The sequence below is a fragment of the Mirounga leonina genome, unplaced genomic scaffold, assembly GCF_011800145.1.
Source record: "Mirounga leonina isolate KUSES-001 unplaced genomic scaffold, KU_Mleo_1.0 Mir_150, whole genome shotgun sequence".
NCBI lineage: Eukaryota > Metazoa > Chordata > Mammalia > Carnivora > Phocidae > Mirounga > Mirounga leonina.
Window position 1 is genome coordinate 27154042 of NW_023270374.1, and position 13441 is coordinate 27167482.

General features: G+C 53.4%; 1 protein-coding gene across 6 annotated transcripts in view; it reads left to right on the forward strand.

Annotated features, from left to right (window-relative positions):
• The window catches only part of CEP250 (centrosomal protein 250), a 53069-nt gene extending 43976 nt beyond the window's left edge, over positions 1 to 9093 (forward strand). For 5 of the 6 annotated variants that reach the window (XM_035006191.1, XM_035006194.1, XM_035006192.1 and 2 more), the window contains 3 exons: positions 250 to 351; positions 1361 to 1423; positions 2793 to 9093. In XM_035006191.1, the coding sequence (XP_034862082.1) occupies positions 250 to 351; positions 1361 to 1423; positions 2793 to 3056 (429 nt within the window). In that variant the 3' untranslated portion in view covers positions 3057 to 9093. The remainder of the gene's footprint in view (positions 1 to 249; positions 352 to 1360; positions 1424 to 2792) is intronic. The other variant, XM_035006193.1, reaches the window with a different exon arrangement.
• Positions 9094 to 13441: the final 4348 nt, after the last annotated feature.

The following is a 13441-nucleotide window of genomic DNA, read 5'->3' on the forward strand; positions in this document are numbered from 1 at the left end:
AAGCATTTGCTACGCCTGCTCGGAAGGCCTGAGAGGCGGGCCCTACCTCTTCCGCCCCAGCAGCGTCTCTGCTCTCAGGGCTGCTCTGGCCTGCGCCCTCCTCCTCCCAGTTTAGCTTCTCATGGTTGCTGTCCCCTGCTCACACCTACACCCGCAGCCGAGCCCACACTGGCCTTCTCTCGCAAAAGGCAGTTCTGCTCCAGCCCCAGAGCCAAGCCAAACCCTGACTTCTCACCTGCATCCCGGCAGGTGGAGCGTGAGCGCAGGAAGCTGAAGAGGGACTCCATGCGCGCATCGAGGCCCAGCGTCCCGGAGGTCAGGGAAGCCACAGCTTCACCCCCCACACAGCAGGTTTGCCTCTTTGGCTTAACTGTAGCCTCCAGAGAGCCCACATCCGGCCACCAGAAACAGCCCCCTGCAGTGCCTGTCCCAGGCTACCTCACAGGGGGAGACGGCCATGTGAGCCAATCCGGGGAGCCCCCTCCTGGCTGGCTTCTGCGAAGCTCAGTCTGTCCCTGACCCAGGAAGGAGGCCCATCCTCAGTGAGTGGGGATGGAGTCACGGCTTGCAGCCCTACCTTCTCAGGAGCTCAGAAGGCCTTCCCTGATGTGTAACCTCCCTGCTTCCAGACCAGGGCCTCAGGCTCATCCAGGAGCGGGGCTCATCAGGCTTCTGGTCAGAATCCCAGGCGAATGGGTGTTGGGTGGTGCTTGCCAGAACCTAATGTGCCTCCGATCCTGATAGCAGCTTTGTGGGCCTCTTAGATCTCCTCCCTTGTAGTACTGAATTTACAAGACTAGAGTCCATGGTATTTCCTGGGACTAGACTCCCTTTTTGGGGTAAGGAATTGGGGGAAGACTCCCCAAACCAGCACTCTTTTAGCTGGGTTATGCCCATCAATAAACAGTGCTGCAGCCTGTCTGGGAGAGACTGCTTCTGGTGGCTGAGCATCTCCCAGCTTTCCGTTCCCCTTCCTTTATGAAAGCTTCCCAAGGGCAGGCACCTTGTCTCACTTCCTTTCTGCATCCCTAGCTCACAGCCCAGGGCTGGCACAAGGCAGATGTGTGGCATACTTCTGTAAATGAAAAGGTGACTCAAAGAAGCCAATGCCAAAAGCCAAGCCTTTTGGATGTTCAGCATCAGGTCTCCATGGGCGTCATCCACTAGGCTGGCTTGGGCCCTCCTGGGCTTCCTTGCCCAAGGGTCAAGGTACCCTATGGAGTCCAGTCTGGTTTCGGGCACTTCTGGCCCATAGCCCTTACCTTGGCCTCCAGGATTGGGATGAGCTGGCTGAAGATGCCTATAGAACCCCCAGGGCGGGAAGGCCTATTCCAATAGGAATGGCATTTGTCTTCCATAGGATGGAAGGGGAGGACAGAAGGGCTCCTCAGATGCCAAGCACATTGCTGAACTGCAGAAAGAGGTATGTTCTAGAAGGATCAGCTTTCTAAGCCCCTTTTCCCTCCCTTGCAGTCAGGCAACAAGGCGTGAGTGTCTGCTGTGTGCTTGACCCCTTGTGCCCTTCCAGCGGGGAGACGGGAAATAGTTCCTCCCTCAGAGAACTTCAGTCTGTGTGGGAGGCAAGAAGAGCCCAGTCCCAACTCAACCTCCCATCTGCTTAGGGTAGGAGCGAGGAAGAAAGCATGCTTTAGACCCAGACTGCCAGGTTCCTACCTAGGAAGGAAAAGGAGAAGAGGGTTGAGGGGCAGACGGAAGATTCTGGGAGGTCAGAGGAAAGCAGACATAAGCATCCGGCCTCCTCTGCCCTCACATGCACCCTGCATGCAGGACTGTTGCCAACCCACCAGGCAGGGTAGCCTGGAGCCAGCACCAAGATCCATACCTCAGAGCTCGGCTCCAGCCGCCCCCCCGAGAAAGCCAGGATCAAGGGCCTACTTGCCTCATAGGCCTCACCTGAAGGCTCACCCTGTCTCCCAAGGCCCGGCAGTCATAAGAACTGTGGAATTTCTATTTCTGAGCCCGTTTCAGAAACTAACAGTCACTGCTGGCAGAGCCTGACTATGCAGCTAGACTCGGCTATTAATTTGAATTCATACGAAGCAGCCCTGAGATGGGGCCCGGACTAGGGTGAGGCAAGGGAGGCACACAGGGTGAGAATTTAAGGAGATGCTCACTGTCGACCTGGAGTCGCTCCTTAAATTTTACACCCCAGGCTCCTCTCTGCCTCACCTTAGTCCTGGCCCTGCCCTGAGCGCCCAGTAACCACCTCCTGGTAGTCTCAGCGTACTCATCCAAGAAACAAGGGCTCATCACTGATGCTCAACCCTGGCTGCACATGAGAACCACCTGGGGAGCTTTGAAAAAATACTGATGCCCAGGCCTCACCGCAGTCTAATTAAGTCAGCGTATTTATCAAAAGCTCCCAGAGGGGCACAGTAGAGCTTCCTGCAGTGATTAAAATATTCTGTATCTTGATCGGAATAGCGGTTATAAGTGCGTATGTACATGATCAAACTCATCACAATGTGCACTTGAAATCCCGGCATTTTATTACATATAAATGATCCCTCAATAAAGTGGATGAGTAGTTCTGTTGTTGCTGTTGTTTTTAAGGTCCCTACTTGAGTCTCCTATGCAGCCAGGGTGGAGAATCACTGGATTTCCAGTGACTCCCAAGGGCCCTCGCCCCAAACACCCTAGAGCCTGATCCTGAGATTTGTGTGTGGTAGTTGATTCAAATGCTCTCTCCCAAGAGCCCCAAGAGCGGAGCAGGGGGGGACTTGGGGCAGGTTCAAGGCCCTTAATTACTCTTGGTTCCCCCCCCGCCCCAGGTGGCCCTGCTGCGAGCCCAGCTGGCCTTGGAGCGGAAGCAGAGGCAGGACTACATTGCTCGCTCGGTGCAGACCAGCCGTGAGCTAGCGGGCCTGCACCACAGCCTCTCCCACTCACTGCTGGCCGTGGCCCAGGCCCCTGAGGCCACCGTCCTGGAAGCCGAGACCCGCAAGTTGGACGAGTCCCTGACTCAAAGTCTGACATCCCCAGGGCCAGTCCCGCTGTGCCCCAGCCCCAGCACTACCCAAGCCATCTCCAGATAGCGGCCACAGTCAGGGCAGGATCCAGGCCAGCCTGGGACTACACGGACGGACAAATGGTTGTCGTGGCCCAAGGAGGAGGGAAGGAAACCTGCAAGGCTGGGGCAAGGCCCCGGCTCACATGGGAATGAGGCAAGTCACAGCTGCCTGGGGCCCACAGAGTCACCTAGAGGAGTTTCGCTCTGGCCAAGGGGCGTCTGCTGCCTCTTGTCTCGAATATATTATCGCAGCACCTCACTGAATCTTTCTCCTCCCCGCCAACAATAAACCCCGCATCTCTGCCTTTGCTCCCTGCTGCTGTCTCCACTTCGTCACCGGGCCACCACAGCACAGCAGGGCATCTGCGAAGGAAGGATTTGCTAAAGATTCCTGTCAGGTGGCATGAATTTGCTGTCTGCCTGCATCCTGACAGAAGGCAACAAGACAAAGCCCCCGTCCACAGGGAGCTTGAGGCCAGTTGGCAAGAGCACTCATCAATGAGTCACAGACCGTTCTCTGTGCTGACAAGAAGTGCATAGAAATTCCGGGGACCGAGGAAGGAAGGCACGAGCTGACCGTTGAAGGATGGAGGAGTCCGGCGGGGTTGCTAATCTTGTTGGTGAGATGGGTCGGCCTGTGGCAGAGCGTGCTGGGGCTGAGGTTGGATGGGGGGGCAGGGAGATTATAGAGGGCCTTGGAATCTAGATTTGAACTCGTGGATAATGAGAACCATCATATGTTCTTGACTTAAAACAAGTCCTAGGGCTTCAAAAACACTGAGTTGACCTTTGGCTAGTCGGTCTCTGGAGTTCAGACACTCCATCTGGCCTCATCCCCCTTCTGCTCTGGGTGAATGCCCTTGGCGTCCCTTCCTGGGCATTCCAACGGGGACCAACTCTGGTCCCCTGTAATCCAGCCACGTGTCGAGCCAATAAAGAGGATAGACAATGGCAGAATTCGTCACTTATGGACTGACCCTGGTGGAGGCACCCTGGACTGAACCTCGTTCACTGGCTTAAGACATTGTTGGCAACTTCTTCGAAGCCTAAGAGAACAGTTTTCTTTAAAGAAGCTGGGCTTGGCCTTCCTCTGGCCCTTCAACTGTAATCTGGAATTTCCTAAGCCTGAGGATGGAGCTAAGGCCCAGTTAAGAATGGGGGGGTCTGAGAGCAGCACTCCACTCCCCCAAACCTACTTACTCAGGGTTCAGGCCCCTCATATTCCATCGCATCACACAGAGCGCATGGGGGGGCTGTTCACCACAGCCAAAGCTTTGTTTCAAAAACTCATGGTATGGGACTCCGCAACAGATGCTTAGTAAAAAGTTGCAGTTTAGAACCCCCTCCCCCAGAACTAGATCTGGGGCCCCAGAGATGCTGGGCTCTGGGCGCCACCTCTAGTCAGTTTCTCTGTGACTGAGAATCCTCACCTGGCCTTTTCTGTGCTCGGAGTTCTCAAGGACAAACAGGACTTCTCTTGGTTCCTTACTTTTTGGTCCTTTGCCTCCAGTTCTTTAGCTTAGAGAAGAGTGTGGACCTTCCAGACAGGACCCAACCTTGCCTAAGGGCATCGGGCCAGAGCTTCCTCTCCTTCTCCTCATCACATGCCACAGCGAGTCGGTGGTTCGGAAATGTCCCTGACCAACTAGGTCTTGTGGATGTACTTGAGGACGGTGAAGTTGGTCACTAGAACCCTGAGGGAAAAGGTCAGAGCTGAGCGCAGAGGTCTCCTTTCACAAAATTTTCTCCTCCCACCTCTTCCTCATCTGTTTTGCTAGAGGCTGGTACAGGCCAGAAAGTCCTGAGAGTAGGAGGGGACAAGAGCTGAGCCAGAGTCTGGGCCACGTTCTTGTTCCTGGGGAGTGCCTGGGTCTGGTGGGAGCAGCACCCCATTCTCTCAACAAGTCTCCGAACTTGGCGTGTTAGAACAAGGATCACCAGAGCACAACCTAATTACCTTGCCTCCTCTGCTTCCCTACTTGGGACTAGCCGCAGCTTAAAGGTAGAAAAGCTGCCTAGCATGAGGTAGGGAAGGAAAAATTGGTTGTATGTTAGCAAGGGTGGTGGGGAGCGCACAATCACAGGCGGTAGAGTGAGGCAAGATCAACATTTACACCAAAAAGCCAAGGGCTGTCCGCTCCAGGCCTGGGGCCTCCGCCAATCACACCACCTGATGAAAGTTGCCCTTGTCCGCCTTGGCTCAAGACCCCTGCAGTCCACACTACATCTGGAGGCTTCAGCAGCACCTGGATATTCTTGCCAGCTCACGAGCGTTCTCGGGTCCTTTATGTGCCCGTAGGCTCTGTTTGTTGCCCGTGTTCCCTGAACCTAAAAACGGGGCCTGGTTCATTCTGCAGAGACAGGAAGTCAGGAGGGCACTGGGGCTCACAGGCCAGCCCTGCTCACCACCCTCACCCCCCCACCCCGGGACACAGTGTGGTGCTCATCGGAGGAGGTCCCATGGCTCGAAGACTGCAGACTCCCCGAGTCCCGCACTGTTCAGTGCAGGACTGGCGTGGGCAGGTCTTGGAGTTTTGCTGCGGCCTGGGGATCAGCTGAAATAGTTCCTCCTTGGCCTGCTGGCCTGGGTTGGGTCTCCCAGCGTTGGTGCCTGTGGAGAAGAGCACAGACCACTAGCCGCTTGACCTCCATGTTCTCACACAGAGGAGGCTGGACTTCATCGGAGTAGAGAAAGGAGTCAGGGAGGAGATAGAGCCCAGGAGCTCTGGAGATGGTGGTCTCCAGCTTCATGAGGAGCTTCGGGGCCCATCTGGAAGCACTGGTCAAACGAGGCACACAGCCTGCCGGTGAAAGCAGGCTATGCAGATGCAGCGCCGTGGTGAGCAACCTCAGAGCCTCTCCAGCTCTGGGGCCCCTGAGAAGCACCTGTGGGGGTGGGGATACTTCACCCACAAAAGCATCAGGGCAACTCCCAGGCTAAGACTTTGCATGCAGGCCTCCTCTCAGCCCATGAATAGGTCCCTTTTCAGCCAGCTGGTTGTTGAATTGGTCTTTGGACAGGGGACACCTTCATGTGTTGTGTCCCCCCACCCCCAGCCCACACTACCTCACCTCCTACCCCGTGACCACTGACCACCTGTTCACTCCCCAGGCCCGGGGAAGGGAGCAGCTGAGCTCCATGCAAACGCTAGCCCTGAAGAGCGGGGGTTTGTGGCACAAGGAGGCAGGGGCGCACGGAGGCGGGGGGCCGGAAGAGCAGGGGCAGTGGCGCGTGGAGGCGGGGGATCGGAAGAACAGGCAGGGGTTGGGAAGAGCAGGGGCAGTGGTGCGCGGGGGCGAGGGGTTGGAAGAGCAGGGGCAGTGGCGCGCGGAGGCGGGGGGCCGGAAGAGCCGGGCTGTCTGTGCCTCAAGCAGCGACGTCCCCTGTGTGATCCTCCAGCACAGTGGGGAAGGAGTGCAAGCTCAGCTCTGCTCACCACACTTAGAACATGAAGAACATAGGGTCTTATTTGGGGCCCTGGAATTTCCTCCCGTCTACCCTGCTGGAACCCGGGTTTGCCTAGACCCCGATAGAGGGGAGGCTCAGGAGGGAGGCTCCTCCAGAGAAGGTAGAGCTGTGCTCCCGGGTCCCATGGGTCTCACCCAGTTCGTTTATATGGGTAACCTGTCACGGTGTGGACATGGTGATCTTCCTTCTTAGTCCTTTGTTAACCAATGTTAGCAGCTTCTTATATGCCTTCGTGAGGCCCGAAGCTTGACACAGGTGGGAAGGCTTGGCGGTAAAAAGGTGAATGAGTCAGGGGTCCGAGGAGAGTGCATTTCCCCGCTAGCGCGGTGCATCGTGTCCCACTGAGAGTGGCTGCTCTCTGATCTCAGCACATGGCCTTGCGTGTGGAGGCGGGGAGGGAGATGAGAACTTGTATTCAAATTTGGTTCTTCCTAATTACTGCTAGTTGTTGAGGTGAGGGAATCAGGGAAGGCTTTTATCCGGTGCCTGATAATCCATACATCACTCTTATACCTCCTATCTTGGTTTCCTGTCATAGTCTCTCCTAGATCTGAGTATTCCAGCCCTACCCGGCACTCCAAGAGTCTAAGGCTCGTGGCAGGCCAAGACTAGCCTCACATTCTAGCTGGCTGATTCCCTGGCCTTCTGCTGTCGCACTGTGGCTTAACAAGTTGTACTGGAGTGGATGTAACTCCCTTCTCTGTGTAAGGGCCCACCTCTTGTCTGCCCAACTCCAAATATAGAAACCTTGTGGAGAAAATGGGCTGCTTGCTGCCCCTGCCCCTAATCCAGCTCTTCATTCACCTGGCAAATACTCCTTAAACCTGTGTGTCACAAAGCTGCACAATGAGCACTGAAAAGAGGAGCTCTTCTCCAGGGAAGGCACGCCTGGACATATACAAACACTCGCAGAATGACCTGGAAGTCCAGAAGAGACTCACTGGCTGCTCGTTGAAGCCAGAGAAAGTGTCACAGAACATCTTGGTGGACGAGAGGGCTGGAGAGCCCTTTCAAAGTGTTTCCAAGCTGATTGGATGGATACCCTGGGTTTATGGGGTCCAGGGGTGCACCTGTGGGTCCCAAGAACAATGGCAGGCTCTTGGAGCTCTAACCAGCTAAACCGCTCAAGTCAGACCTTCCTGACCAGAGCAGAAGCATCAGCCACAGGTGAACATCAAGGCAGCCCATGAGCCTAAAATCCACCATGAAGGCTTCATTACTGTCCCACGCTCAAGGCCAAGTGGCCGGCTGACTCAGACACCAAACACTGGGAAAGGTAGGAAGCTGTGGTCACAGACTTCACCAGCACCCCACTGCGCTGGCCACCTCCTTCACGGTCACCTGCTAAGCTCTACAGGATTCGCCCCTGGAGGCTGAGGGGAGGGAGGGGAGAGGCAACATTTGGTGTATCCTGTGGCCTCCCTGGAGGAGAAGGGGCTGATGCCCCATGGGGTTCTTCATGCCAGCCCGGTATCAGGGACCGCACCACACAGGTCACATTGTGAATTCTTGCATGGAGGCCTTGTGGATAACCGCCTTCCCCTTGGCATTCAGCCCAGGGCCCAGCAGACAAGGGAGGGCTTGGAAATCAAGTGTAATGGGGACGGGAATAAAACAGGCAAGACTGTGTGCCAAGGCCGGTGTGGGGCACCTCTCTGAGATGGGGGCCTCTCTTGCTGGTGCAGCGTTGCTGGGCGGGAGGCAGACAGGGGAAAGGAAGAGCCTCCTGGCCCCTCGTGAGAAAAGAATCTACAGAAAAACTTCGTGATGTGGTTAAAAGTACATTTCTGTCCACTCAAACTTTTTTTTTTCTCCACAGATTTTGGTTTCATTTATTTAAAATGAAACCAGTGCATGCACCTGGTTACAAAATTAAGTAGAAAAGAAGGTAGCAGTTTCCCATCCAGTTCTTTTCCAACCTCTCTCCGGGGACAGCCAGTGCTTGAAGACTCTATTTTTGTAGTGGATAATGTTATTCCTCTAAATAATATGTTTATATGGTGTCATGATGGGTCCAGTACCTAGAATAACATGACGATGGGCTGGGGCACTGCTCTCACCTTTGGGGATTTTTGGACTATGGCTCCACGCTAGACCAGCCGGTATCCTGCAGCAACCTTGGGGAGGCGGGTACGTGTGTGCCTGGTCATATGAGGGTATATGCATTTTGTTAGTGTCTGTGTGCTTATTGGGCAGACAGGGAGGTCGAATGTAGTGGATATTTGTTTTACACACCCAGCAACCGCACACCCTCATTGACTGAGGCTATTTAATTGCCTTGAACCACCGTTTCTACAAAGAAAGCAGGATAAATGCTTCCCCCTCCCCAGTTGATGTAATAGTCTCCGCCAACAAATTGTTTTTATTTCTGAGTCTCATTATGGACTCGGGATTTTTAATGTATTCCCTGTGAGTCCATCACGACAAGTGCTATTTTTGATGATCAGATCTTCCCAACTTTGAGGTCTGGGTTTTCCTTCTACTTTTCCTGTCCAGACTTGGAATCTTTCCATGGGAAAGAAGTGTTTAGAAAACAAAATCTGGGGGCGCATGGGTGGCTCAGTCGTTAAGCGTCTGCCTTCGGCTCAGGTCATGATCCCAGGGTCCTGGGATCGAGCCCCGCATCGGGCTCCCTGCTCCACGGGAGGCCTGCTTCTCCCCCTCCTACTCCCCCTGCTTGCTTCCTGCTCTGCTCTCTCTGTCAAATAAATAAAACCTTTAAAAAAAAAAAAAAAGAAAAGAAAACAAAATCTGAGTTCCAGAATTGATCATTGCTACTGGTATGTTCAGGCTTTTAGACCGTTCAGATGCCAGAGCAGAAAATGTATTTGGAAAATCGTGAGTTCATGGTGGTGTTGGTTGCACAACAGTGTGTACTTAATGCCCTTGAACTGCACGCTTTAAAATGGTTAAAATGGCAAATGTTATGTATATTTTGCCACAATAAAAAATAACTTAAAAATTGAGCTTATAATGATATTTCCAGTTTGAATTTAATGTCACAGGGTTTTTACTCTACCTGTCTGACTTTGTATTTGGCTCATAATAATATAATTACTTATTTACTTTATTCCATGATAGTTATCATACAGTTTCAAAAATAATACCAATATTATAATAAATCTACTGAATGACGTTTAAAATTTCTCTGTAGGTCTTTTTATACACAGAATATATCCTGCAAAGGATACACAGTGTACTGAGTTCCAAAGGAACTTGAAATAATTCTTTTCTCTGGTGCTTGTGTTATTAATTTGATATACGGTTAGATCCATTTGATTTGTTCTCAACTTTAGGGTTTGCTTGTTTCCCCTTTTCATTTGATTATATTTATTGGTTATATATATATATTTATTGGTGATATATATATATATATATAGTGCTCTTAAGAATCTGGAATAGAATGTAGCCCTCTAATACCACCAGGAATCCAATGAGAGAAATAAGCTATAGTTTTATTTAGCAGCAGATCTATATCTGGGGTCCCCTTTCTGACGCTCCATGGTCCCCTTGACTACCTGTCAGCTCCCAGGGCCTCCAGGGGGCTGAACAGGTTGGAAAACATGCCAGCAGTAGATAACAACCTTCCCCTCACACTGCAGCTTGAGGATGACCTTCTGTTCTTCTTTGAAACTGTGCATGTTATTCTCGAACCACTATTTATCATACCAGTAATGGGACCACCTCATGAGCTGATCTGTCCCCAAACCAAATAAGGCACCTGGGAAAGAGGATAAGACAGGAGAGAGTCACAGGGTCACAGGCTGGATCCTGTCCTGCCCCCATGTCCAGCAGTCACCCTTCAGCACTCATTTAACATCTAGTGTGATAGGCTTCCTCTTAGAGCTGGGAGAGCAGAGCTCACCTTCTCCAGGGAAGACACACTCTGAACACACAGTGTGACCCCGGAGCCCAGCAAAGAGAGCACAACTAGCTGCTCCTCCTCATACTGGAGGAAGAGAGGACTCCCCAGGGAGACAAGAGAAGGGCATTCCAGGCTGAGGCAGCAGTGTGTGAGAAGCAGGAGGCAGCTGGTGTTTGGGGAACACCAAGAAGCCCAGTGTGTGAGCCTGGGAGACAGGAGGGGAGGGGAGGGGGTCAGATGATGCAGGGTCTTGAAATTTTTAAACTCTATACTTGTGTGAGAAATAGACCAGAATCTTTCCTAACCTGGTCACGGGTGTGCAAGGCACAGAACAGAGCCATGAGCCCCAGCAATGCATACTGACCCTGATCAGCCAGCCAGTTGCCCTGGTTATACCTGAGGAAGGTGGGGCTAATCACCAGGAGGTGGGGAAGAAGGGAGAGGGGGCCGACTTGGGCCCCGCAGCCTACAACCCCGTCTTACTCCCTCCTGTCCCCTTACCTGGTCTTTGCTGCCTTCCATTCCACTAGGGAACAGGACCACCTTCCAGAATCTAAGAGAATTGGGAGGTGGGGGAGTTTCAGCAGTCTGAGACCTGGGAAGGTTCTGCAGGTGCCCCTAATAAGCCAGCAGAGGGTTTTCCTGGAGCCCCTCTGTCCTCCCCTGCAGTGACCTCCCCTGACCCCCGCACCAAGAACGTCTGGGTTCCCAGACCATCACCTCCTCACTCGGGGCATCTGAAGTCCATGCCAGACCAGAAAGCTTCAGCAGCAGCACCAGCTGTCTCCAGGAGCCCCGGATGCTGGCGTTCCAGGGATAGACGAAGCGTCTTGTGGTTTGGTTCCCCGCCGTCTCAAAGCCCTGGGCATGGCCCTGGCTCATCCTGGGAGGGAGAGCAGGAACTGCCAGCACTCTGAGGGCAGCCCTGACCTTCCCATGCCCTGCCCTCTCCCCAGCACCCACCTGAAGGCTGCGGTGCACTGGTTGACGTTGTGGCTGAGGCCAGAGGCCCGCAGGGTCGTGGGGTACCCCACCAAAGCACAGGTCCCACAGTAGAGATGGAAATGGCTCACTGAGGGCCTGGGAATCACCTTGGACAGCTTCTCCCACATTTGGCCAAGCCCACTTGCTGAGTTCATGCCCTGGAAACAGCAGAAGGGAGATTGGGGGCTGGGACCTGGGTATCACCTGGTAGCGGGCGAGGCCCCGTGCTGGCGGTCAGGGGTCGAGGCCGTGAAGATGAGAGGTGCGCTAAGCCAGGGCCAAGGGCAGGGGCTTGGGTGGGAAAGTGGAACATGGGCTAGGCCTTGGAAGGACAAGGGGTGGGACTGGGCTCGGGGTTCACCACTGACCAACCACCAGAGCACAGGGGTCAGGGACTCTGTCGCCCCAGTCAGGTACTCCACGGTCTTCCCATAGCATGCAGCAAACTCGTTCCCCTCTCCAACTCTGTGGTGCCGGAGGGAGGAGTTTAGCATCTCAGATGGGCAGCCACTTGTCCTGAGTTTGAGCCAAGGGCAGTTGCAATGCAGTGGTACCAAGACCATCAGTTTCTCCTGGGGGGCCGATTCAGGTCTAGGATCCAGACACGGGGCCATCAGCCACAAGAGGAGCACCCAGAAGACCCACAGGACAAAAATCTGCCACAAGTGCTTCATGTTCGGCCACATGATGGGTCCCGTGGCCGGCAGCACACCGACTTCTCTACCTGGGACTGGGAAGGAGGAGGAACTGAGGCCCCAGCATCTCTCTGTCCCATCGGCCCCCAGGGCTCCCCACCCCTCCACACCACACCGCCTCCCAGCCCCTCATCTCCTGCCTCCCTAACCACTTGCTCACCTCCAAAGAGGACTGTGGCTGGCCCTGGGATGGAAGGTGCTAGGGCAGAGAGATAACATATGGTGGGTCCCGTATCCTCCCCACAGGAGGACGGCTTAGCTCTTAGCTCCTCTGCCAGTTATACCATAGACCTCATCACAAAGTATGCATTGTGACCTCCATCCTGTAGCCTGCCTGGGCATAGCCGCCACCCTATCCAGTCTGCGATACACCAGCGTCTACACTGAATGTAAGACCCACAAGGACAGGCATGAACCTGTCTGTCTTTTTTAGCTCTGCATCCCTAAGACTTAGAATTATTTAGTAAGTATGTATGGGATACACGAGCAGAGTTGAGAGGGAACTTAAATACTAGTTAGTGTAAGTGTGATGCCCCCTCTCCAATGGTGTGACTTCGGCTCAGACCTCTCTTCTGTTCTCCAGACCTCATGCCCAACAACCCAGTGGTCTTCCGCTTAGATGTCTCAGAGACCTCTCCTGCAGAACAAGCCTGAGGCTAAACTCATGATTTTCCCTTTAAACCAATCCCTTCCCAAGACTCCTCCATCTCAATAAACGTCCCGCCAGTCACCGAGTTGCTGAAGCCAGAAACCCACGTGCTCTCCTGGAGTTCTCCTTCTCCTAGGATTTCCAAAGCCATTTTCCATCCAGTTGTTTCTGTCTCCACCTTCTTCTTAACCACCTTCTTCACCTCCACTGCCACCCGCTTAATTCAGTCTTCACTGGCGGAAGATATTAAAAAACAAAATGACAGGGATCCTGGGTGGCTCAGTTGGTTGAGCATCCGACTCTTGATTTCAGCTCAGAGCATGATCTCAGGGCCATGAGATCAAGCTTCACGTCGGGCTCCATGCCCAGCTTAAGATTCTCTCTCTCCCTCTCCTTCTGCCCCTCCCTCCTCTCTCCCTCTCACAACAACAACAACAAAAAAGGCAAATTTTGAGTTGTTTTTAAGATCCTTCCTTATGTGGGTTGCACCACAGTGCATATAAAAAGTATTTGCTTGAGACTCTTAGCCCAGTGCTTTCCAAACAAGAGTATGCCTCAGAATCACCTGGAAAGCTTAATAGAAGAATGCTGAGCCTCATCCCCAGAGTTTCTGACTTTGTTTTTCTGGCGTGTGCCTGAGAATTGGCATTTCTAACAAGTTCTCAGGTGATGACAGTGCTGTTGGTCCAGGGGACCACACTTTAAGAACCACTGTCTTGGCTTAATAGATCTATCACGAAAAGAATTT